Here is a 26,524-nt window from a genome sequence, read left to right as displayed (position 1 = left end):
TTTATAAAGCCCTTTTTACATCAGCAGATGTCACAAAGTGCTATACAGAAACCCAGCCTAAAACCCCAAACAGCAAGCAATGCAGATGTAGAAGTACGTGGCTAGGAAAAACTGCCGGCTACTCACAACTGCTGTTCAGGAGTTGCATCCAGCGGGCTAAATTGTCATGATCAGTGGCTTCAAGTTTGTAGCCTTACATTTTTTACGAGCTGATCATAGTGAAAATGTAAAATTCTTCTGCATTTCCCTCTGTGTAAACACATTGCAAGTAGGCTCAGAATAACTCCCCCTGATAAAGTTGGGTAGCTGACATACATTTAATATTTTAAACTTTCATTCAGACCTGAAAATAATCCCGATTTCAACATCTGGAAAATATATATTTTAAACATTTTTGCTTACTGGGACTATTCTAGTAGAGGAGGCAATTTGATTATTATCGGCAGAATGTCCAGCACCAGTCCCAGGTGAGTAGGAGTAAATGACCTGTCAGTCATCAGTCTGCACACTAAACAAACACCACACACATCTGTTCATGCCCAGTGACTGCCTGGTGAGGTATGAAGGGCCATTGAGTGGAGTGTGAACAGGTTCTTCAATTTGTGGCTTGTTCATGGGGTCATCCTGAGCTACGTGCTGCACAGATTAGCTAATGTTTCCATGATAAGGATCTAAGGACCCAGCTGGGTGGAAGTTGATATATAGATCAGATAATCTGCAGAATGCAGTCTGTTTTGATAGTTCCTGCAAGTCATATGTTTTTATGCCTCCGGTTTGTTAGATAAATAACCACTGTTTATATACTTAAGTCCTGGCCAAGATTCTTCCATTTTTTTCAAGGCTATCACTCCCACAGAATTACATGTTTGATTTCTTTGTAATCCAATTTTAATACTATAATTGATCTTGCCAACTGCCAGCAGAATAGTGCGGACTTATTTTGTGGTTCTTCTATGTTGCCTTATCTTTTTCTTTGACATTTTCTTTCTCTCTGCAGAATGTCCATGTTCATATTGTTGTCATGTCCAGTGCAAGACAAGTGTGGGAATATGGCTGAACGTTTTGCAAAAAGCAACATCGTACATTTACTGGTAAGTATCTGTTGGGTGGAGGTATCCCTCCAAGCCTTACACATGTGTCAACCAGTGGAGGCTCCTCAGAGGAGAAAGAGAAGAACCATCCTAATCAGTGAATAAAAAAATTGTGAAACATTTTAAACAGTTTTATTTAAAACTATACTAACTATATGAACATGTCACCAAATAACTGATTAAAACACACTGAGGTAGCACCATGTTGTAGCCGGAGGAGAGCTATTTTCCATCCTCCTCTGTGTACATAGACTTCAATACAAAAGCTAGGAGGCTCATGGTTCTCACCCCCTTACATGAACTTACACAGTAATTATGATGACTTCCGGAGGACAGTCTCCAACCTATCAGAGCTCTTGCAGCATGAACTGACATGTTGTCCACCTAATCAAAGGATCAGAGAATTAATCTAGTACTGAAAGCATAAGCTACAGCTAGCTAGCATACAAACTGGTGAGTAGTTGACTCAGAGATATAAAATAGTTGAACAGTTTTGAACAAATTAATTTATTCTAAATTAAGGAGAAGCAACAGAGAGAGAGAGAGAGCTAGCTAGCTATATTTTGTTGTATTTTTTTTCTCACTTTCACTTTCTTAGCTAGCTAATGGAGCTAGCTAATTTAGCCTACTCAAACACCCTGCTCATAAAGAGAGGAATTCTATTTATGCTAGCTAGCTGGCTAAGGCTATCCAACACTGGAACTCTTCCAAGTCAAGGTAAGCTTTCGGTTTCCTTATTTTATTGCCACTGGGGCCCGCCGGTGTAATTGCTATACTGCTTGCTGTACACTACTGTGTCAGTGTAGTGGGTTTACTAACTCGTTAGTTCCAGTAGCTATGTTGACAATGATGTTAGCTAATATGGTGACAATAGCACACACAACAGTATCATCGGCATACAAGTGCAGGTTACAATTTAACAGACAAGTTGATATTGTTCATGTGAAAAGTACAGGACCCAGAATTGACCCCTGCGAGACACCTTTCATAATATCCAGGAAACCTGATTTAACACCATCAGTAGATACACATTGAGTTCTATCTGTCAAGTCATTTTTAAACCAGTTACATGCAGGCCAATTGAGGAAAGCCTCTAAATTAGCAGTGAGTGATCAACAGTATCGAAAGCTTTTGACAGGTCAATGTTGCCTATTAGCCATACAGTTAACCACATAATTTATAACTATGGATGCATAACTATAACTAGGGAAGCATGTCTGGTGCAATAACAAATGCACCTCATCAAACTAAACTTCAAGTAGATCATTTAGGCACTGATCAATCTTTCAATATTAGAAGGTAATAGTAAAAAAAATAACTGCAAAAACGTCTTTAAAGCTTTCCTTTAATTTTTTTGTATTGTAGTCTAAACTAACATAACACCAAAGAAATACAACCTTACTTAAGTGCTTAATCTAAAGTAAGTCAGTCATTAACTTAAATAAATACTGATTGAATCAATGAATGATTAAACTTGTCTATGAGAATAATACTAATTTGATAGTTTATCATTCTCCTTGAGAACTTTCATCAGAACAACTTTGAAAATAATTTCAAAGCTATTCCTCCAATTTTGGGGAATATTCCTGGTAGGAACATTGTAGCTGCAGTCCCAACAGAATCTAGAATCAGCTTCCTATTTAACAACAAAGCATCCTTCATTCCTGCTGCCAACATACTATCCTACCGATCCTTGACTTTGGTGATGTCATTTACAAAATAGCCTCCAACACTCTACTCAGCAAATTGGATTCAGTCTATCACAGTGCCATCCGTTTTGTCACCAAAGCCCCATATACTACCCACCACTGTGACCTGTATGTTCTCGTTGGTTGCCCTCGCTTTATATTCGTCGCCCAAACCACTGGCTCCAGGTCATCTATGTCTTTGCTAGGTAAAGCCCCGCCTTATCTCAGCTCACTGGTCACGATAACAACACCCACCCGTAGCACGCAATCCAGCAGGTATATTTCACTGGTAACCCCCAAAGCCATCTCCTCCTTTGGCCGCGTTTCATTCCAATTCTCTGGTGCCAATGACTGTAACAAATTGCAAAAATCACTGAAGCTGGAGACTCATATCTCCCTCACTAACTTTAGGCATCAGCTGTCAGAGCAGCTTACAGATCATTGCACCTGTACATAGCCCATCTGTAAATAGCCCACCCAACTACCTCATGCCCATATTGTTATTTTTATTTTTTGCTCCTTTGCACCCCAGTGTCTCTACTTGCGCATTAATCTTCTACACTCCATCTATCACTCCAGTGTTTAATTGCTCAATTGTAATTATTTCTCCACTACGGCCTATTTATTGCCTTACCTCCCTAATCTTACTTCATTTGCACACACTGTATATAGACTTTTGTATTTTGTTCTTGACTGTATGTTTGTTTATTCCATGTGCAACTCCGTGTTGTTTGTGTCGCACTGCTTTGCTTTATCTTAGCCAGGTTGCAGTTGTAAATGAGAGCTTGTTCTCAACTGGCCTACCTGGTTAAATAAAGGTGAAAAAATAAAAAATGTATTAATTAATAAACAGAATATTCCTCATTTAAATTCATATGGGTTAAATGGAATAGTAACTGAAAATCTGGATACTGACTCTAGGCCTATACCACTCACATGTAGTGTAATATAATATTAACACCTACTGAATTATGCATTTCTTGCAGTAAAATGATACAATAAATGTTAGTTTTGTCTTGGGAACAGGAGGGGAGAAATATTTATTTCAGCATCTCTTGAGAAAATTTGAATGTGTTGTTATGACATTGTTCTGCAACCAGACAGTATTTCAAACACATGAACACATAAATACAAACACCAATAGTTCCACTGTTTTGGAGTTATTGCGTTTTCTCCCTGGTTCCTAAACCAAACAGACAACTATACCGGTGTTAACTACATTAATAATGCATTCATGCTATCTATGTAAGACATTATTCTGGTGAACACTACAATATTTAGTCATGACAGACGAGAAGCTGCATGGATCTAACTATAGTTGACAAACAAATGGCCAACCAAATCTCAGAAATTATAGGCACAAACTTGTCTAAATTAGGGGTGAAAGTAGCTAGTAGGCTATACGGTCCAGTACGGAGTATCAGCAAAATAAACTATCATGGTGGATTGAATTGCACTGGTAGCCTACTTTTTAAAGTGATTTCTTTGACAATCAGATGAAAACATAATCACACAACACCAATGATATGTGATATTGAGCCTGTGCAGACCGTGGAAAACAGTAAAAGGAAGAGGATGTTTACATGCCACAGATTACCGTCTAAGATCAGCATATCCCAGGCATTTTATATGGGATTCTCATAACCGGGATAGAAGCTTTTTCAGGTTATTGTAAACGGAATATGACATTTATATGCATCAACTCAAAAACAGAATACTTGAGTATCCCGAATAATAACAGGATATTGGTGTGCATGTAAATGTTGTCAGTGTTAAAAAGATGTAGGCCTATTTGGTAATCGTAAAACAACTGAAAAATATTTTTAAATGTCTACTTCATTATGATTAGGCATGCTAATTACTTATTCAAATGACTTACAAAAAAACGAACATCAAATAAAACCTTGACTGAGTGATTAACTTAAATCCATGAATCAACTATCAATACATACAGATTCAATCAATCCACGTCTATAAAAATAATAGCCCGTCATCCTTCTCGGGAACCTACTTCAGAACCACTTAGACAGCCATTTCACAGCCATTCCTCCTACTTTGGGAAGTATTCCTGGAAGGAACAATGCAGCTGCAGTCCCAACAGTATCCAGAGCTGTGCTCATAAATGAGGGTTTTTTCTCTTCCTCTTGTGCCTTCGCACCCTTAAGGGCATCTATCTCTCTTTGCATTTGGTGTGCTCTGTCATCAAACCCTTGCTGGAGAAGGTCATTCTGCTCCTGAAATTACAAGGTTTGTTTTTACACATCACGGACTGTGTCATTAAAATAAAACACATACATAGTTAATCTTACCGCTAGAGTTACTGTAGTTTTAAAGTGTACTTCTCAATGTTTGTGTTTTTTTTATTCCTACCTTGAGCCTAGCCTGTAGAACTCTATCGTGCTCTGCTATGGCATTTCTGCTGTCTCTCTCCATCCTCTCCATCAGCTGGTTCACATTCTCCTCATACGTCCTCTGCTGGTCCGCTCTCAACCTCTCCTGGACAACCAGCTGCTCCTCCATGGCTCGATTCTCCCGCTCAGATGCCTCCCTTCTTGCTTGCTCGGCTAAAGAGGGAGAGAGTATGAGTGACAGAGCGAGACCAAGGGAAAGAGAGAGTGATAGGTAAGCCTTCATGTGGTGGTCATTAGAATGTTGTCGTCAGGTTGTGTGTTGTCATTTTAGCACACTGATTTGGCAGATGTTAGTTTTATTTTTATAATATCACCTTCTGCTCTCTGCTCAGCTTCAGTGAGAGACTGGTCTGCTGACAGGATGGCCTCACCAATGCTGGCCTTCCTTTCCAAGTACTCATTCAGTACCTCTTCACCCTGGAACCACCACACATAATATATAACTTTCAACATCACATCAGTGCATTCATAACTCCTTTGACAAGCATCCACAAAACATGATAATTACATAATATTCTAAAATAGCTGAAGCACCACCTCCCCAAAATACCTTCACTCCCCTGCCTCCCTCAGATCTGTATTCGCTGGTGGCCAGTTTCAGGTTGTTGCAGTACTCTTTGTATCCTCCAGGGGTCATGTAGGAGCCATCCCTTATTTTCTCCTCCAGGAGGGCAAAGATGCATTCGATTTTGGACTCGCACGACTTCTGGGACTCCTTGTAGTTCCTCTGACAGATCTTCTCATACTCCTCTTGAAGCACTTTCTATAGAAAGAGGTTGGTTCAGAATGTACCAGAACAAACCAGAATGTCTTGGTTGAGTTGAGGTAATAAAATGGTACCATAAAAGGGATAGTTCACCCAAATGACAAATTAACCTAATCTTGTCAAAGAAATGTATCATTAAATGTAATATTGACTCATTGAATATAGAATCTATATTCCCATACCATGAGCTCCAACTGGTACTTCTGGTCCTCGTCTTTGAAGGAGTTGTTGATGAATATGGCCACAGCCTCCTTCTCCATGACAGCATGCACTTCAGACAGCTCCTCTTGGGTCTCTGTGGGGTAGGCTACCCAGTCAGCCATGCCCTTCTGGTAGTGGGCCCTGGCCCTCTCGATGGCACTGGAGTTCTCAATTTGGGCCAGCGCCAACACAGCATTGTCCAGGCAGGGGATCTGCCCGCTCCGGATGGCAGACACATATGTCTCTGCCAGGTTCCCCAGAACTGCAGGAGAGAGAGGGAGAGAGTGATTGAGCAGAATCTGCATATATACACTCAGTGGCCGGTTTATTAGGTTCACGAAAATACACTGCTCAAAAAAATAAAGGGAACACTAAAATAACACATCCTAGATCTGAATGAATGAAATATACTTATTAAATACTTTTTTCTTTACATAGTTGAATGTGCTGACAACAAAATCACACAAAAATGATCAATGGAAATCAAATTCATCAACCCATAGAGGTCTGGATTTGGAGTCACACTCAAAATTAAAATGGAAAACCACACTACAGGCTGACCCAACTTTGATGTCATGTTCTTAAAACAAGTCAAAATGAGGCTCAGTAGTGTGTGTGGCCTCCACGTGCCTGTATGACCTCCCTACAACGCCTGGGCATGCTCCTGATGAGGTGGCGGATGGTCTCCTGAGGGATCTCCTCCCAGACCTGGACTAAAGCATCCGCCAACTCCTGGACAGTATGTGGTGCAACGTGGCGTTGGTGGATGGAGCGAGACATGATGTCCCAGATGTGCTCAATTGGATTCAGGTCTGGGGAACGGGCGGGCCAGTCCATAGCATCAATGCCTTCCTCTTGCAGGAACTGCTGACACACTCCAGCCACATGAGGTCTAGCTTTGTCTTGCATTAGGAGGAACCCAGGGCCAACCGCACCAGCATATGGTCTCACAAGGGGTCTGAGGATCTCATCTCGGTAACTAATGGCAGTCAGGCTACCTCTGGCTACCTCTGGTTATCCTGACCTGGTGTCCAGGTCAGGATAACCAAAACATGTCTTTATTAAAAGGCTATCAGAAAGAATGTTGGTACTTATTTATTTTGATCCAAAGCCATGAATGAGTGAGTTACTCAGCTTTATGTAGGTGCCGCTAGATGAATGTGCCATCAACTTGATAATATACAACGATATTTATCCTTGGGGTCCCTTGATACCAATTGGGCAATGTTTGAACGCCACACTTTGTGGAATCAATGCCCCAAAGAATTTAGGCTCTTCTGGATAAAATTGGGGGTCCAACCCGATTCCTGATGGGCATACCTAATAAACTGGACACGGACTAACTTATATACAGTGCATTCAGAAAGTATTCAGACCCCTTGACTTTTTCCACATTTTGTTACATTACAACCTTATTCTAAAATTGATTAAAGTTGTGTTTTTTTCTCTCATCAATCTACACACAATACCCCATAATGACAAACCAGACCAGAGAATCTTGTTTCTCATAGTGATTGCTTTTATTAAATATGTTTATTTTGGTTTATTATGTGCTGAATTATATTGTTTTATTACACGTGATGTTTTTATTGTAATGTATACAGGGCTCTCTTGTAAAATTGATTTTTAATCTTAATGTGACTCCTTGTTTAAATAAAAGTTAAATAAATAAAAAAAATCTGATTGTCTTTAGGTGCCTTTTGGCAAAAACCAAGCAGGCTGTCATGTGCCTTTTACTGAGGAGTGGCTTCCGTCTGGCCACTCTTCTATAAAGACCTGGTTGGTGGAGTGCTGCAGAGATGGTTGTCCTTGTGGAAGGTTCTCCCATCTCCACAGAGGAACTCTAGAGCTCTCTCTCTCAGAGTGACCATCGAGTTCTTGGTCACCTCCCTGACCAAGGCCCTTCTCCCCTGATTGCTTAGTTTGGTCGGGTGGCCAGCTCTAGGAAGAGTTTTGGTGGTTCCAAACTTTTTCCATTTAAGAATGATGGAGGCCACTGTGTTCTTGGGGACCTTTAATGCTGCAGAAATGTTTTGGTACCCTTCCCAGATCTGTGCCAACACAATCCTGTCTCTGAGTTCTATGGACAGTTCCTTCAACTTCATGGCTTTTCCTCTGACATGCACTGTCCACTGTGGGACCTTATATAGACAGGTGTGTGCCTTTCCAAATCATGTCCAATCAATTGAATTTAAATCAAATCACATTTTATTTGTCACATACACATGGTTAGCAGATGTTAATGCGAGTGTAGTGAAATGCTTGTGCTTCTAGTTCCGACAATGCAGTAATAACCAACAAGTAATCTAGCTAACAATTCCAAAACTACTACCTTATGGACACAAGTGTAAGGGGATAAAGAATATGTACATAAAGATATATGAGTGAGTGATGGTACAGAGCGGCATAGGCAAGATACAGTAGATGGTATTGAGTGCAGTATATACATATGAGATGAGTATGTAAACAAAGTGGCATAGTTAAAGTGGCTAGTGATACATGTGTTACATAAAGATGCAGTAGATGATATAGAGTACAGTATATACATATACATATGAGATGAATAATGTAGGGTATGTAAACATTATATTAGGTAGCATTGTTTAAAGTGGCTAGTGATATATTTGACATCATTTCCCATCAATTCCCATTATTAAAGTGGCTGGAGTTGAGTCAGTGTGTTGGCAGCAGCCACTCAATGTTAGTGGTGGCTGTTTAACAGTCTGATGGCCTTGAGATAGAAGCTGTTTTTCAGTCTCTCGGTCCCAGCTTTGATGCACCTGTACTGACCTCGCCTTCTGGATGATAGCGGGGTGAACAGGCAGTGGCTCGGGTGGTTGTTGTCCTTGATGATCTTTATGGCCTTCCTGTGACATCGGGTGGTGTAGGTGTCCTGGAGGGCAGGTAGTTTGCCCCCTGTGATGCGTTGTGCAGACCTCACTACCCTCTGGAGAGCCTTACGGTTGTGGGCGGAGCAGTTGCCATACCAGGCGGTGATACATCCTGACAGGATGCTCTCGATTGTGCATCTATAGAAGTTTGTGAGTGCTTTTGGTGACAAGCCGAATTTCTTCAGCCTCCTGAGGTTGAAGAGGCGCTGCTGCGCCTTCTTCACGATGCTGTCTGTGTGGGTGGACCAATTCAGTTTGTCTGTGATGTGTACGCAGAGGAACTTAAAACTTACTACCCTCTCCACTACTGTTCCATCAATGTGGATAGGGGGGGTGTTCCCTTTGCTGTTTCCTGAAGTCCACAATCATCTCCTTAGTTTTGTTGACGTTGAGTGTGAGGTTATTTTCCTGACACCACACTCCGAGGGCCCTCACCTCCTCCCTGTAGGCCGTCTCGTCGTTGTTGGTAATCAAGCCTACCACTGTTGTGTCGTTCGCAAACTTGATAATTGAGTTGGAGGCGTGCGTGGCCACGCAGTCGTGGGTGAACAGGGAGTACAGGAGAGGGCTCAGAACGCACCCTTGTGGGGCCTCAGTGTTGAGGATCAGCGGGGTGGAAATGTTGTTGCCTACCCTCACCACCTGGGGGCGGCCCGTCAGGAAGTCCAGTACCCAGTTGCACAGGGCGGGGTCGAGACCCAGGGTCTCGAGCTTGATGACGAGCTTGGAGGGCACTATGGTGTTAAATGCCAAGCTGTAGTCGATGAACAGCATTCTCACATAGGTATTCCTCTTGTCCAGATGGGTTACGGCAGTGTGCAGTGTGGTTGAGATTGCATCGTCTGTGGACCTATTTGGGCGGTAAGCAAATTGGAGTGGGTCTAGGGTGTCAGGTAGGGTGGAGGTGATATGGTCCTTGACTAGTCTCTCAAAGCACTTCATGATGATGGAAGTGACTGCTACGGGCGGTAGTCGTTTAAAAAAAAACACAGGTGGACTCCAATGAAGTTGTAGAAACATCTCAAGGATGATCCATGAAAACAGGATCCAACTGAGCTCAATTTCGAGTCTCATAACAAAGGGTCTGAATACTTATGTAAATTAGTTTTCTGTTTATTGTAATAAGTTAGCAATAAAATAAAATAAAATGTTTTTGTCATTGAGGTATTATGTGGAGATTACTGAGAAAAAAAGTATATATAATCAAATTTAGAATAATGCTATAACATAACAAAATGTGGAAAAGGGAAGGGGTCTGAATACTTTCCGAATGCACTGTATACATACATATATACATACATACAAAACATTAGAAACTGCATGGGTCGTACTCTTATTATAATAATTAACTGTGTACAGAACATTAGGAACACCTGCTCTTTCAATGACAGACTGACCAGGTGAATCCAGGTGAAAGCTATGATCCCGTATGGATATCACTTGTTAAATTCATTTCAATCAGTGTAGATGAAGGGAATGAGATGAGTTAAATAAGGATTTTGAAGCCTTGAGACAATTCGAGACATGGATTGTGTGAGTACCATTCAGAAGGTGAATGGGCAAGATAAAAGTTTTAAGTGCCTTTGAACAGGGTATGGTAGTAGGTGCCAGGCGCACCAGTTCGTGTGTGTCAAGCAAGAACTGCAATGCTGCTGATTTTCTCAAGAGTTTCCAGTGTGTATCAAGAATGGTCCACCACCCAAAGCACAACCAGCCAACTTGACACAACTGTGGAAAGCATTTTGAGTCAACATGGGCTAGCATCCCTCCCTGAGGAATGCTTTTGACACCTTGTTTATTCCATGCCCTGACGAATTGAGGCTTTTCTGAGGGCAAAGGGGGTGCAACTCAATATTAGGAAGGTGTTCATAATGTGTTGCGCACTCAATATATAGTTGTGGTAGTGATGGATGTAGTAGCGATGGAAGTAGTATAAATAGTAGTACTACTTGTAGAAGAAGTAAATTAAATTGTAGTAGTTGTAGTGATGCTGGTAGTAGTAGTGGTAGTAGTGGTGGCGCACTGGTGGTAGTAGAGGAATTGGTTGTAGTATCAGTGGTAGTAGAGGAAGTGGTTGTAGTATCAGCTGTTGTACTTTAGTATATTTGTTGTATTATAATAATTATACTCACGTCTGCCGGTAACTTTCAGGCCCTGTTTCAGGGTCTTGGTCTTGGCCTCATTGAAGACGTGGTCACAGAACTCCTTGGCTTGCTCCACAAAGGCAGGCTCCAGGTCAGCGTCGGTCAGCTCCTCCATACGTCTCATTTTGTCTCCGCTGGCTGGCCTCTCAAACACAAAGCACCAGCGAGGAGAGAAATAGTTCCGCAGGCAACTACGAGGCAGGTTGTACTGCTGAACCTTTGCACTTTGACCTTTTGGAAAAAGAAAAAATATTCATATCAGCCTAAATGAACAACTTCTATGTGCGCAACAACATTTTATGTTTATGTATGTATTCATATATTCATATTTACTATCATCAATCCAGTTATGTGCTAGTTAGTATTCTCACCTGTTTTCAGTTTAAGAGCGTTCTCCAGGTACTCATGGGCTGTGATGGGTCTCCCATCAACCTCCAGGGTCAGGGTAAAATCTCTGACTGTCCACACAAAGGAAGGAAAGTAACGCAAGTACTCTGAAGATTCCTCCCCGTCTCGCTGGTTGGACTTCACCTTGATGTGCTCTGTCAGTTCTGTCACATAGCTGTAGAAGGCGGTTTTGAGGACAAAATTAAACCAGATATACTAACATACATTATAGTGCTGAGTGATTAGTGCTTTTTGAAGTCGGTTCGGTTGTTGGGGATGAAATGAACCCAGACATACAACACTACACTATATTTCTTTATAGGCCTGCTGAAGGATACTGTAGTTTCTCCAGGGCGTTGTTGTCGATGGTTCCAAGGCTGTTGTACACCAGAGTACTGCTGAGCAGGACAGCCAGGGAAAAGATCCAGTTGTCATTCTTCTCGTCACCCTGCAGACACAACAGAAGGAACACATTGGTACTCTGTTCATACTAGAGTGAAATTAAGTCAGTAACTAAATGTCTACTCCATACGCCGTTTTATGGGCTCCCTACCTAAATAAAGGTCAAAGCTGGAATCCTTAATTGAAACATTAACCAAGCCACACCATGCCTCAGTTTTGGTTAAAAAAAAGCTAACAAAAAAAGAGCTGAGGGATGGGCCTGAAGAAATGTAACCACTCAAATTCATAGAGCTATGGGTACAATGACTCACCATCCGTGACATCATAATTGTAGTTAACCATGATGTTATACAGAGTTTAATTACATTTACAAACATTGGAGTAAAACAAGCTTATATTTTGGGTTCTGATGGGGTATGACAGTTGAACTAAGCTCATGGGTCCTTATTTATTTGTTATACTCTTTAGAATCAATGGGTATACATCATACATTTGTAAGTCAGACATTATATACAGATGATGACATCAGCTATCAGTACTAGACACAGTTTATTGAGATAGCATGGGATTTTACCCATAGCAATGTTATATTCTGTCATTTAAACAATCTGAACCATAAAAGGTTTTTGATAGAGAGTGACCTCCCACCTTCTCCACGTCCCCCAGCCCCTCTGTATCCAGCAGCACCAGGGTGTGGTCTCTTTTTTCAGGGTGAGGCACACACCACATCCAGATGCCCTTAGTTTTGGACTGGATGGTGGCTCCCAGGGCAAAACCTTGAGGACAGAGGACAAAAACGGTTCTTAGGATGGAATCTGTAAAGAGGCAGCAGGATGTAAAGTGTTAACTCAAGGCTGCTGGTTTTCAGATGAACATGTTTGTCTAGTTATACTGTATATCATACTGACAGACTGAAAGTGAAACTAGCAGTCAGTGCAAAACGGCACCCTGATCTACACAACCCACCTAGAACAAATGTGGTTGGAACAAAATGTGTTTTTGATGTTTGCTCTGCTGTCTGGTTGTACGTTATAGTGTAAAACTGAAAGAGAAACTGTAGTTTCCACAACGCAATAACAGGATGTGTCGAATTTCCAATTTTGGAGAGAAAAAAACATCAAAGCATAATGTGTTTAGAACAGGACAAATCTGTACTTTGGTGCAGCATATCTGTCTCTAACTCTGAATGAGAAATGCAGTACATAAGTTAACACTTTCTGTTTCACATTTCTATTACCCTATCTTTATGAGAAATAATTATCTTATACATAATCATTCCTTAACCATATAACAGTGTTCGGACTTGTATGCGGACTTCGGATAAAAAAATGCTTGAGTGGTTCACCTTTCCTCTCTCCAGCCAGCTTGTTCATGAGGTAGGACTTGCCGGTGCGGTACAGCCCGACCACCGACACCACTACCACATGCTGGTCAATCTGGTCCAGGATGTCCAGTGCACTGCGGACCACACGCAGCTTCCCATGACTGTCGTTCTCTATCAGACATACTGGTTCCTTCATGGATACTCTCTGGCCTGTCATGATGCTGACCTATAGAAACAATGGCAACAACACACAATAACTTTTAATTGGGTAGGGTACTGTGTGTGTGTCACAGTCCCTACAGACTTTTTTATTGCAATTAAATGTAATGTGATAAAGGAGGCACAGGAACAGGTGATAAAGAGTGAATCAAGGCTTATCAACAGATTGGGTGGACAGTGACAAAAAAATTATAATAAATTCAGGCCCGGTCCTGGCCGTTCTGTCGCCCTAGGCTAGACAAAATAAATTGCCTCTCCTATACCCCACAAAGCAAGAATAGTCCCAGAAAGCACAAAGACGTTGAAAATACATCTAACATACTATTTTCCAGACATAAAAAATACATGTAAAAAAAATTGGATCATTTTTCGGTTCTGAATGAAAGTTGAAAATACCATCTATTTTTCGACCAAATCAAGGCCGGTCCGGACTGGACAATGTCTGAACCAAACAGACGTCTATGATTGATTCAAGACATCCAAAAGACATCGGTGTTTGTCTGTGTTTACTGGGATGTAGCCTACAGCAGTGGTTCCCAAACTATGAGGGCGCAAGGGGTCGGCAGAAGGGGTGCGGGGGTGTGGATTTGGCTATTTCAGCTACACCCGATTCTGATAGGCGTATCAAATCGAGCACACAGCCATGCAATCACCATAGACAAACATTGGCAGTAGAATGGCCTTACTGAAGAGCTCAGTGACAAACAAGTCAGTTCGTCAAATTTCTGCCCTGCTATAGCTGGCTCGGTCAAATGTAAGTGCTGTTATTGTGAAGTGGAAACGTCTAGGAACAACAATGGCTCAGCCGCAAAGTGGTAGGCCACACAAACTCACAGAATGAGACCAGCAAGTGCTGAAGCACGTAAAAAATCATATGTTCTCGGTTGCAACACTCACAACAGAGTTCCAAACTCCCTCTAGAATCAATGTCAGCACAAGAACAGTTAGTCGGGTGCTTCATGAAATGGGTTTCCATGGCCGAGCAGCCACACACAAGCCTAAGATCACAATGTGCAATGCCAAGCGTTGGCTGGAGTGGCGTAAAGCTCACCGCCATTGGATTCTGGAGCAGTGGAAACGCGTTCTCTGGAGTGATGAATCACACTCCCTCATCTGGCAGTCTGACAGACAAATCTGGGTGTGGTGGATGCCAGGAGAATGCTACCTGTCTGAATACATAGTGCCAACTGTAAAGTCTCTATATACAGTTCCTTCAGAAAGTATTCAGACCTCTTTACTTTTTCCACATTGTTACGTTACAGCCTTATTCTAAAAGGGATTTTTTTTTAATGCTCAGCAATCTACACACAATTACCCCATAATAACAAAGCGAAAACAGATTTAGACATTTTAAATAAGTGAAATACCTTATTTACATAAGTATTCAGACCCTTTGCTATGATACTAGAAATTGAGTTCAGGTGCATCTGTTTCCATTGATCATCCTTGAGATGTTTCTACAACTTGGAGTCAATCTGTGGTCAATTCAATTGATTGGACATGATTTGGAAAGGCACACGCCTGTCTATATAAGGTCCCACAGTTGACAGTGCATGTCCGAGCAAAAACCAAGACATGAGGTCAAAGGAATTGTCCATAGAGCTCAGAGACAGGATCGTGTCGAGGCATAGATCTGGGGAAGGGTACCAAAACAATGTTGCAGATTTGAAGGTCCCCAAGAACACAGTAGCCAAAACTCTTCCTAGAGCCTACCGCCAGGCCAAACTGATCAATTGTGTCTCTTTTTTATGGTAGCTATCTAACATTGTTAGCTACATTTTCACCTGTCATTGTTAGATGGTTAGTCTGATGTTGGTAGCTACTTGTCATTTCGTTTCAGTCATTGGATTATTATAACAGATGAAAGCTGTATATCTCGTTCTGTTATTGCTAAATGAATGTGCCTTCTTAGTATTGATGCCATTGTATTCATGTTTATTATTTCCAGACCACATCTTGTATGGATAAATGGACAGTTAATTGGATTTTTAAAAGCTGAGTGGCATGTCACAGACTTTAACCTCCAATCAACATTAAAGAACCCTAAACTGAGGAACTGTCTTTCTCACCGTCACTCTATTAGGAGTACAATCTCCATAACTTTACCTACTCAATCAGTGTATAAATTCCAGAGAGATCACCCTCTAATTCAGTCTCAATGCAGTACGTTGTCATACATTTTATGTCCAGCATGTAGACTACAGACAAATTCACATACTGTTTCTACTGTAGGCTAAATCATGTGGCAGATATAGCCTTTGTCAGAAGATTTTTTCTGGTTATCTAATCAATGAATTAACCGCAAACGCCTACATTATTAAGGATGGATCAAGTATTTTTCATATAACCAGTCAACTTGCAAATCAATATGTAAAAAAATAAAAAATAATCCTAAATGTAAGTAGTGCAAGGGAGTTTACCTCGGCAAAGCTGTGGGTTATTATTCAGTCTGTGGTCAGCGTTAGGATAGTTAAAGAAATATGTGATTTATAAAAGTCCCTGCTCTGCGCAGTTATTCATTAAATGCCGTGATCACGTGCTAGTGGGAACTAGAACATTCCGAAATGTCAGACTTCCTTCCTAACTGGTTGAATCGCACGTATATAATGGTGCGTTGACGACAACTGGGAACTCGGTAAAGAAAAAAAACGAGGTCAAATCATGTCATGATGTCAGTTATCTTCATGTCGGAAAGTAGGAGCTCTAGAAAGAGGCACGATTTCCCGATTTGGAATTCCGAGATGGAAATATATCTCAGTCGGAGCTCGTTTTTTACTCCAGATTTCCCAGTTTACTTGAACGCTCTGAAGTCAGAGATTTCAGAGTTCCGTGTTTTTTTTCTCTCCAGTTTCTAGTTCCGACTACCACGTGAAAGTGGCATTAATTCCTAGTTGAACAATAGCTCGATAATAGGCTCAATAACGCCATTCACAATTGAATATTTCTTTTGCATTTCCTTCTGACATTTTGAAAGATTTTGTTGATGATTTTAAAAGTAGTTTGCGTCAGTTCAATCTCATATTGGACTGGTGAAAAAAAGTGAACAGAAAGAAAGCCTAGGCAACTTTCACTTTCTGTTTCGTAGCAAATATATAGCCAGCAGGACATTGTTCCTCTGCGATTAACCTCAGTTGGTTTGGAGAGGATTTGTGGATGAGTCGTTTATGTAAGTAGGACCGACGAATGCTGTACCATAGCAGGAAACCGTTACATTTTTGCAGACGAATTTCATAATGAAATTGAAGCTGTCATTGGACAATAATTTAACTTCACTTTAACTAAATGTTGGTATGCATATGGCTAAGCTGTTTCATGGTGCAGATCTTTTTAATAATATATTTGCATGGCATATGCAGTAGACTATATTCACATTGTGAGCTTAATTTCTAGAAGGAATCGATAATAAACGTATATAAATATTTCACCTGAACTATATTTAATTAATATTTTTATTAAAGATTGACTATTTCTGGGAGCTGTAGGCTAATCATCCTGTGAAATCATTTGACGATGGATTCCCCAATGTGCCTGGTCGAAAACGCCGACGGCGAGCTTCATGTAGTTCCTGGTGCCATCAAGTACCTGATGGGACTCAACCAGCAAGTCGTAGTGGTGGCGGTGGTCGGGCTGTACCGCACCGGCAAGTCCTACCTCATGAACAAGCTGGCTGGAAAGAGACAAGGTGAGACTGATGCTGAGAAACAAATCAAAATGTACAGACTGGTTTGACCATCAGCTGTACCTCAATAGTCAATGCCCAATTAAATGTTTATTTTCATCAGTACACACACTGGTTTAGAAATAAATTGTATTACATTATTTTTTTTCTGAAATTGGTCTTTGAAATATTAATTTAGGTTTTGCCCTTGGCGCCACCATCCAATCTAAGACTAAGGGAATCTGGATGTGGTGTGTGCCTCATCCTGAAAAAAGAGACCACACCCTGGTGCTGCTGGATACAGAGGGGCTGGGGGATGTGGAGAAGGTGAGAGGTCAAAGTTCAGTCTCTTTACAATTCACATTACTAATCAGCACAGTGAACACATATCTAAACACACACATATTTTAAATAATTTCATTACATTTCGCCAGATCACAAATTCATGTTGCGGTTGTCATACTTGTTTCAGGGAGATTCTAAGAATGATGCCTGGATCTTCTCCTTGGCCATTCTGTTAAGCAGTACTCTGGTCTACAACAGTCGAGGGACCATCGACAATCAAGCCGTGGAGAACCTCCAGTATCCTTTAAACCAATATCAATTTGCCCATGGCAATCCTCCCAGTTTTCTTTCCTATTGACTTTAAAAGATGGACAGGTCACATGGGTAGGGGATATTTCCCCCAACCAGACCATTTCTTGGAAGTCCCTCTCATATTGAAAGTGAAAGTGCTGTATGTTTGTATATCTATTGGATGCTGAGCAACATGTCCTTATAGACCTGGAGCAATATATTGTGTTACTGACAGTGTTTAATTATGTGTTTGCAGAATGTTCAACACACTGTACTTTGTTGTATCCATTCCCTTAGGGGTTACTCAGTGCACGTGGACACAGTCCACTCAAAATGAAACTGAAATGACTTGTATGCTATAACTGTTGAAAAGCAAGTCCTTGTACAACTGTAGCAGCTACTTTGGTAGATTTTATCAGTCAATCCTCAACCGGCCCTAAAGATATGTGAGTGAGCTGACAGAGCGGATCAAGGTGAATTCTTCCAGTGCAGCTTCATCCTCTCATGATGACGAGGAAGGAGGAGACGCCCAGTTTGTGCAGTTCTTTCCAAATTTCGTGTGGACCATCAGAGATTTCACTCTACTACTCGAGATCGACGGTAGAAACGTCACCGAAGATGAGTATCTGGAGCATTCCCTGGAACTCAGAAAAGGTGACATTAGCACTAGCCACCGCCCCAATGATCAACTGTGCACAATGTCTCTAGAATAGTGCTCCCCATGAACATTTATACAATTGGAACAATCATTCTCACAAGAACAAAGAGGTTGAAAAACAAGAAGATTGATATTTGCTCTGACACTTGCTAAATTACACGTTATAAAATCATTCCTATGAAAATGTATTGTAGGATTACACTCATAATCAAACAGACTCAAATCAAGTGACACAATTATTTTATCCAGTTTGTTTATTGGTCATAAAGTCTTCTACCTTAAGTTCATTTATGCATATCTCTATATATGCTTGTCTGTTAATGATTGTGTGTTTGGATGGTGAACTAAGGGCCAGTCTCCCAGACACAGATTAGGCCTCCAGACGAGATTCTCCATTGAACACACTTTTGTGTCCAGGACAAGGCCTAATCTGTGTCTGGGAAACTGACCCTAAAAATAGACTAATGTCAACTGTAATGGTGAATGCTGACTATCATTCAGGTGGGGGTAAAAAGAACCTGATGTACAACCTCCCACGAGAGTGCATCCGGAACTACTTCCCCTCACGCAAGTGCTTTGTATTCCCCACTCCTACAACTCCTGCCAACATGCCCCATCTGGATTCCATGGACGAGGCTGATCTCTGTGGAAGCTTCCGAAAGGTTGCAGACACTTTCTGCTGCTTTATTTTCCAGGAGAGCCGTACAAAAACTGTCAAAGGGGGACACAAAGTAACCGGGAGAAGTAAGTCAAAAATCAGCAGATTCTGCACAGATGCATTGAATGTTTCAATAAGCATTTCTCTACGGCTGGCCATGCTTTCCTCCTGGATACCCCAACCCCTGCCAACAGCTCCGCACCCCCCGTAGCTACTTGCCCAAGCCTCCCCAGCTTCTCCTTCACCAAAATCCACACAGCAGATGTTCTGAAAGAGCTGCAAAACCTGGACCCGTACAAATCAGCTGGGCTAGACAATCTGGACCCTCTTTTTCTAAAATTATCCACCTCCATTGTTTCAACCCCTATTACCAGTCTGTTCAACCTCTCTTTCGTATTGTCCGAGGTCCCTAAAGATTGGAAAGCTGCCGCGGTCATCCCCCTCTTCAAAGGGGGTGACATTCTAGACCCAAACTGTTACAGACCTATATCCTTCCTGCCCTGCCTTTCTAAAGTCTTTGAAAGCCAAATTAATAAACTGATCACTGACATTTTGAATCCCACCGTACCTTCTCCGCTGTGCAGTCCTGTTTCCAAGCTGGTCACAGGTGCACTTCAGCCACGCTCAAGGTACTAAACGATATAACCGCCGTTGATAAAAGACAGTACTGTGCAGCCGTGTTCACCGACCTGGCCAAGGCTTTCGACCTTGTCAATCACAGTATTCTTATCGGCAGACTCAACAGCCTTGGTTTCTCAAATGACTGCCTCGCCTGGTTCACCAACTACTTCTCAGACAGAGTTCAGTGTGTCAAATCGGAGGGCCTGTTGTCCGGACCTCTGGCGGTCTCTATGGGGGTGCCACAGGGTTCAATTCTCGGGCGACTCTTCTCTGTATATATCAACGATGTCGCTCTTGCTGCGGGTGATTCCCTGATCCACCTCTACGCAGACGACACCATTCTGTATACATCTGGCCCTTCTTTGGACATTGTGTAAACAAACCTCCAAACGTGCTTCAATGCCATACAACACTCCTTCCGTGGCCTCCAACTGCTCTTAAACGCTAGTAAAACTAAATGCATGCTTTTCAATCGTTCGCTGCCCGACTAGCATCACTACTCTGGACGGTTCTGATTTAGAATATGTGGACAACTACAAATACCTAGGTGTCTGGCTAGACTGTAAACTCTTCTTCCAGACTCATATTAAACATCTCCAATCCAAAATTATATTTAGAATCGGGTTCCTATTTGGCAACCAAGCCTCCTTCACTCACGCCGCAAACATACCCTCGTAAAACTGACTATCCTACCGATCCTCGACTTTGCAGATGTCATTTACAGAATAGCCTCCAACACTCTACTCAGCAAACTGGATGCAGTCTACCACAGTGCCATCCGTTTTGTCACCAATGCCCCATATACCACCCACCACCGCGACCTGTATGCTCTCGTCGGCTGGCCCTCGCTACATATCCGTCGCTAGACCCACTGGCTCCAGGTCATCTATAAGTCTTTGCTAGGTAAAGCTCCGCCTTATCTCAGCTCACTGGTCACGATAACAACACCCACCTGTAGCACGCACTCCAGCAGGTATTTCTCACTGGTCATCCCCAAAGCCAACACTTGCTTTGGCCGCCATTCCTTCCAGTTCTCTGCTGCCAATGACTGGAACAAATTGCAAAAATAGCTGAAGCTGGAGACTTATATTTCCTTCATTAACTTTAAACAACAGCTATCTGAGCAGCTAACCGATCGCTGCAGCTGTACATAGCCCATCTGTAAATACCCATCCAATCTACCTACCTCATGCCCATATTGCTTTTATTTACTTTTCTGCTCTTTTGCACACCAGTATTGCACATCATCATCTGCACATCTATCACTCCAGTGTTAATTTGCTAAATTGTAATTACTTCGCTACTATGGCCTATTTATTGCCTTACCTCCTCATGCCATTTGCACACAATGTATATAGACTTTATTTTTTTCTATTGTGTTATTGACTCTACGCTTGTTTATTATTCCATGTGTAACTCTGTGTTGTTGTTTGTGTCGCACTGCTTTGCTTTACCTTGGCCAGGTCGCAGTTGTAAATGAGAACTTGTTCTCTCTTAAATAAAGGTGAAATAAAAAAATAATAATTTAAAAAAATGTAGCCTATGTTATTGTACCACCAAATGTATACACTTATATTTTTCTTCCCGCCTCTATCTGATTGCAGTGCTCGGCCACTTGGTTAAAACCTATGTGGAGACCATAGCAAAAGGCTCTGTGCCCTGTCTGGAGAATGCGGTGCTGGCCATGGCTCAAATTGAGAACCAGGCTGCTGTGGATGAGGGCCAGGCAGTATACCAGAGGGGTATGGAGGAGGTGAAGGCCTTATTCCCTGTGGCCATGGGTCAGATTTCAGCTCATCACCTCCGCTCAGACCACCAGGCCACGCAGGCTTTCATGAAACGATCCTTCAAAGACGAAAATGGGGATTTCTTGAAAGCGTTGGCGGTAAGGGTCATCATTTCAGATCTGTGCCTGGTACAAACACTGCCTTAGTTCTTAACTCTGTCAAGGACCACTTTTTCAAATGCTTCCCTAAAACAGTCTTGACTCCTGCAGGTGGCCATTGCAAAGCACTACGCTGACCTTCTCATCCAGAACGAGGATGCCTCAGAGAAGAAGTGTGTGGCCCTTCTGGAGAAGCTGTCTGTTCCGATGGCCCAGAAGATTAAGGAGGGGATCTATGCCACACCTGGAGGGTATGAGCTTTACTGCAGTCACCATGACAACATGGTGGCACAGTACCGGGCCGAGCCTGATAAAGGAGTTAGGGTAAGAATCCTTGCTAGGGCTGAAACATTCATAAAAAAATCCATATTAGACACGAGCTGTTCTCATCTTTCAGGCCGATCCACTTAGTTTCAATTTCGTAGATGGATTGCTGTTTCTATCAACCTCTTATGATTAGCTTCCATGTTAGCTTCCACCTGCAGCATCATACCAGAAACAGATTGCCATCAACCAATTATAAAACATGTAGCCTTTGGGGGTGTTTTCTACAGGCTGAGGAGATTCTTGAGCAGTTCCTGAGGGATAAGAGTCTAGAGAAGAATTCCATCCTGCAAGCTGACAAAAAATTGACCGAAAATGAGAAAAAGATCCACGGTAAGTCCAAATTATAGCATCGGGATGTTATTATCTGGTTGCATTCAGTTCTCTGGTTGGAGTGACTTCTCACAATAAATTGATGATAATCTTGCACGAAGTCAACATAGATCTGGGATGTTTGAAAGAGTAATCTAAAAGTTATGGCCTACTCCAGAACATGGAAAAGATCAGGGGCTGTCTGTTGACTCCATATGAGAGAGAACATGAGTAGTCCAGAAGCTAGAGTGTTTTCCTACCTCAACTCTTCCTTTGGACCATGCAGAGGAGAAGGAGAGATCAGCTGTGCTGGAGCAGGAGAAGAAGGCTGCTGAAGAGAAACGGTTGGAGATGGAGCGCACCATGGAGGACGATCGCAGAAGCAAAGATGAGAAGTTGAAGCAGATGGAAGAGAAGATGAAGGAGGAGATGAAGCAACAGGAACGGGACTTCCACAGGGCCTTGGAGTGCAAGATGCAGGAGCAGAAGGATCTGCTGGAGAAGGGCCACAAGGAGAAGGCTGACTTAATGAGACAGGAGATAGAGGAGTTCAAGAATAGCAACAAACCTGAGAAGGAAGGAGGTGGTTTCCTTGAGTCTACAGTCATGCCTGTTCTTCGACTTGGATTGGACGCTGCCAACACTTTCTTTCAATATAAGCTCATGAGGGGAGCTTTTATGAAGTAGAAACATTGTGTATTACTTGAGCATGTACACATTTGTTTCCTTTTATCTATCAATGTAAAGCGGAAAGTCAAATTGATAGCCATGCTTAGTATCAGTATAAGCTTTATATGCAAGAGCAATGTATTATTTTTTCTCATACAGTATATGTATTTACAGATTTTGGTGAAATTATCACTGTACTAGTATAGCACTTAAATCTAGAGGCTTTAATGAAAACATTTCTAGACTAGTAACTAAGACTTTTCTTTAATCATAATATACACTGAACAAAAATATAAACGCAACAATTTCAAAGATTTTACTGAATTACATAGGAAATCAATCAACTGAAATAAATTCATTAGCCATAATCTATGGATTTAACATGACTGGGAATGCAGATCTGTTGGTCACAGATACCTTAAAAAAGTAGGGTGTAGACCAGAAAACCAGTCAGTATCTGGTGTGACCACCATTTTCCTCATGCAGCACAACACATCTTTGCATAGAGTTGATCAGTCCATCATTGTTGTCCCACTCCTCTTCAATAGCTGTGTGAAGATGTTGGCAGGAACTGGAACACAATGTCGATCCAGAGCATCCCAGAACTGGGACATTTTCAAATTTTCAAATTGTGTTCAGATCCTTGCGACACGGGGCCGTGCATTATCATGCTCAAACATGAGGTGATGGCCGCGGATGAATTGTACGACAATAGGCCTCAGGATCTCGTCACAGTTTCTCTGTGCATTCAACTTGCCATCGATTAAAATGCAATTGTGTTTGTTGTCCGTTGCTTATGCTAGCCCAAACCATAACTCCACCGCCACCATGGGGCACTCTGTTCACAACGTTGACATCAGCAAGCCGCTCGCCAACACGACACCCTACATGCTGTCTGCCATCTGCCCTGTACAGTTGAAACTGTGATTCATCTGTGAAGAGCACACTTCTCCAGCATGCCAGTGGTCATCGAAGGTGGCCAAACTGCAGTCAGGTCAAGACCCTGTTGAGGACGACGAGCATGCAGGTGAGCTTCCCTGAGACAGTTTGTGCAGAAAGTGGATGTGGAGGTCCTGGGCTGGTGTGGTTACATGTGGTCTGCGGTTTTGAGGCCGGTGAGACATACTGAAATGAACATTCAATTGGTGGATATTCCTGCAATAAGCATGCCAATTGCATGCTCCCTCGACTTCAGACATCTGTGGCATTGTGTTGTGACAACTGCTCATTTGAGTGGCCTTTTATTGTTGCCAGCACAAGGTGCATCTCTGTAATGATCATGCTGTTTAATCAGCTTTTTGATATGCCACACCTGTCAGGTGGATGGATTATCTTGGCAAAGGAGAAATGCTCACTAACAGGGATGTAACAAATTTGTACAAACAAATTGAGAGAAATAAGCTTTTTATGTGTATGGAACATTTCTGAGATTTTATTTCAGCTCGTGAAATATGGGACTAACACTTTACATGTTGCGTTTCTATTTTTGTTCAGTCTTGTTTTTATGGTCTTATATTATTTGAGAACGTTGTCTATTGAAGCAAAATATGAATCATTTGGATATTATCATTTGAAGTTGTATATAAAATGCATATCAGTTTATAAATAAATTGTTTTGAATCCACTTTGAATCTTTTAGTGTTTATGTAAGTAGTAGTAGTCTGTTACTGACTCGCATCTGGAAAACCCCATTTATACCTTCGGGGCCTGACGCACCTCTTTTTGTTATTATATATTTTTCATTGTATGTTCACTCTACCTGCAGTGAGTCGCTCAACATTTAAATTACATTCAGTCATCTAACAGACTCCCATCCACAGCGACCCACAATATCAACCAGGGTGCTTTGGCACGTCGGCAGATCTTCCACTAAGTCCAAATGGGGACCCAAACCAGCCACCTATCGGCCACTGGCCCAAGTTCCCAAACGCTAACCCTCCAAGTTCCCCCCCAACATTTCCCCGACAGCTGCCTCTTAACCATCCAAGACATCACCCCCCCAAGCCACCAACAAAATTAACAAAAGAGAAAAACAAAGGAAAACAATGCAAAAATGAAATACATCAATCCTCTTACTTTTATCTCAGATACTGGGTCACATTTTGGTGTTCAAATGGTTTTCAGACCATGAATCAATCAGTTTGCACTTGAGAAATAGCCATTGGCTACTGTCTTTTCTGACACAGAGGAGCAAGAGAAGAGAGCCCTGGCTGAACAGGCAGTGAAGATGGAGGCAGAGAAACAGCACCAGTTAGAGAAACTGATCCAGGAGAAGGAGAGGAGTCATCAGGAGGGAATCTGTCAGCTAGAGGTATGTATGAACACTGGGAACCTATAGTATACCATATCTCATAAAATTATATTTTATATTTTTTAACTATAACCACAGATTGTAGTAACTGAGGGAGGTAAACACAGTAGTCTTTGAGAAGATGCAGATTGCTTTTTATGTTGTCCCTCTGTGATTTTAGACTAAGATGGTCCAGGAGGCGAAGGAGAAGCAACATGAGTTGGAGAGAGCGCTAGATAGCAAGCTCCGTGAGCAGGAAAAGCTGATGGCTAAGGGCTTCACAGAGAAAGAGGCAGCCATGAAGGAGGAGATACAGAGCCTGAGAGAGAAGGAGGAGGCCAAGCGTGAGGAGAAGGAAGAGCAGTCTCGTAACTTCAGAGCCATAGCACAGGGTGTCATGGAGAGTGTCAGCAATGGCTTAGGTCACTACTTTAACTATAAGAAAGCCCGTGAGCAACGCAAGGCACTTGTGTTCAAGGAGCAGGTCAGATTCAATCTCAAATCAGGTGCGGTTGGCAATATCCCTGATAAGGAGGGCATGACACTCAAGCAAGACAAGACGGCCACGCCCAAACTCGAAACAGGAGCAGTTGGCAACTCTAAAGACACAACTCTGCCCAAAGTCAACACAGGTACAACTGACAAAAGCCCTGGCTCAGAGGTCTAAAGGATTCACCAGAGATTGGTCAATGGTCCAGATCAGCAGCCACACCTTTCTCCAGTCTCAGCATTAACCAGAAGAGCTACTAGGAAATGCAACAGAAAGACTGCTGTGCAACAACAGCACAATTTGGCCAAACCAGCTGTGACTTCACAGACGTCAGTTCCTCAGTTTATAACCATTGATTTCTCATTCTGATAATATTACGTCATATTTAAAAGTTATTATAGATCAATCTTTAAATTGGAGAGTTAATTTGTGTTTTGTTCTTGGATGTAGTGTAAAATAAATGAGCTTGCTGAACTTGTTGAGGTCAAATGTGTTCTATATTATACGTAAGGCTAGAATGGAACTGCTCATCTTCAATGAGCGTTTCACTTCAGGGTTGACCATTATGTTTTGTAATTGTGATTTCTGTTTGAATAAACCTTGCTTCATCTCTATTCGATAACTTTTCACATTTTCTCTGATAGGGTTAAGGATGACGCTAAACCTGTTTAAATAGAGATATTGATCAATGGGGAGAACTGATGAACTGAACACCAGCTGAATCTCTACATGGAAACAAAAGCACAAGCATTCACATGAAAAAGAGACATCCTGTCTTTCAGTCACCTCATATCAATTTAATCAAATACAAACATGAGTACATCAGCAACAGGACAACAAGAGGAACTGTAATTAATTA

The 26,524-nt window shown here is 41.9% G+C and overlaps 2 protein-coding genes across 7 annotated transcripts; one reads left to right on the top strand and one right to left on the bottom strand.

Annotated features, from left to right (window-relative positions):
* Positions 1-3,800: 3,800 nt before the first annotated feature.
* LOC112234755 (guanylate-binding protein 1-like) lies at positions 3,801-16,080 on the bottom strand. Of its 3 annotated transcripts, none has more exons than XM_024403043.2 (11): positions 15,945-16,080; positions 13,327-13,531; positions 12,630-12,796; positions 11,918-12,027; positions 11,564-11,754; positions 11,181-11,423; positions 6,139-6,419; positions 5,741-5,953; positions 5,505-5,607; positions 5,150-5,343; positions 3,801-5,013 (listed from the first exon to the last, which is right to left on the bottom strand). In XM_024403043.2, exons 2-11 carry the CDS (start codon positions 13,520-13,522, stop codon positions 4,792-4,794), a joined length of 1,920 nt encoding a protein of 639 aa, XP_024258811.1. In that variant the 5' UTR covers positions 13,523-13,531; positions 15,945-16,080; the 3' UTR covers positions 3,801-4,791. The 3 variants fall into 3 exon arrangements, with proteins under 3 accessions (XP_024258811.1, XP_042162391.1, XP_042162392.1); XM_042306457.1 differs by lacking the exon at positions 15,945-16,080 and adding an exon at positions 14,576-14,596; XM_042306458.1 differs by lacking the exon at positions 15,945-16,080 and adding an exon at positions 14,576-14,596 and having other exon boundaries at positions 12,630-12,757.
* Positions 16,081-16,550: 470 nt separating this feature from the next.
* LOC112225525 (guanylate-binding protein 1-like) lies at positions 16,551-26,279 on the top strand. 4 transcript variants are annotated; one of them, XM_024403040.2, is made up of 11 exons: positions 16,551-16,690; positions 17,007-17,206; positions 17,382-17,509; positions 17,655-17,764; positions 18,201-18,412; positions 18,918-19,160; positions 21,300-21,580; positions 21,692-21,904; positions 22,135-22,237; positions 25,072-25,196; positions 25,357-26,279. In XM_024403040.2, the coding sequence occupies exons 2-11, from the start codon at positions 17,035-17,037 to the stop codon at positions 25,840-25,842; spliced, it is 2,073 nt and encodes a 690-aa protein (XP_024258808.1). In that variant the 5' UTR covers positions 16,551-16,690; positions 17,007-17,034; the 3' UTR covers positions 25,843-26,279. The 4 variants fall into 4 exon arrangements, 3 of the variants coding, with proteins under 3 accessions (XP_024258808.1, XP_024258810.1, XP_024258809.1); XM_024403041.2 differs by having other exon boundaries at positions 16,554-16,690; positions 16,983-17,206; XR_006080024.1 differs by lacking the exon at positions 22,135-22,237 and having other exon boundaries at positions 25,357-25,500.
* The last annotated feature ends 245 nt before the right edge of the window (positions 26,280-26,524 follow it).

The sequence above is a fragment of the Oncorhynchus tshawytscha genome, linkage group LG26, assembly GCF_018296145.1.
Source record: "Oncorhynchus tshawytscha isolate Ot180627B linkage group LG26, Otsh_v2.0, whole genome shotgun sequence".
Classification (NCBI taxonomy): domain Eukaryota; kingdom Metazoa; phylum Chordata; class Actinopteri; order Salmoniformes; family Salmonidae; genus Oncorhynchus; species Oncorhynchus tshawytscha.
The sequence above is the reverse complement of the archived record's forward strand: the minus strand, read 5'-3'. Positions and strand labels throughout refer to the sequence as shown.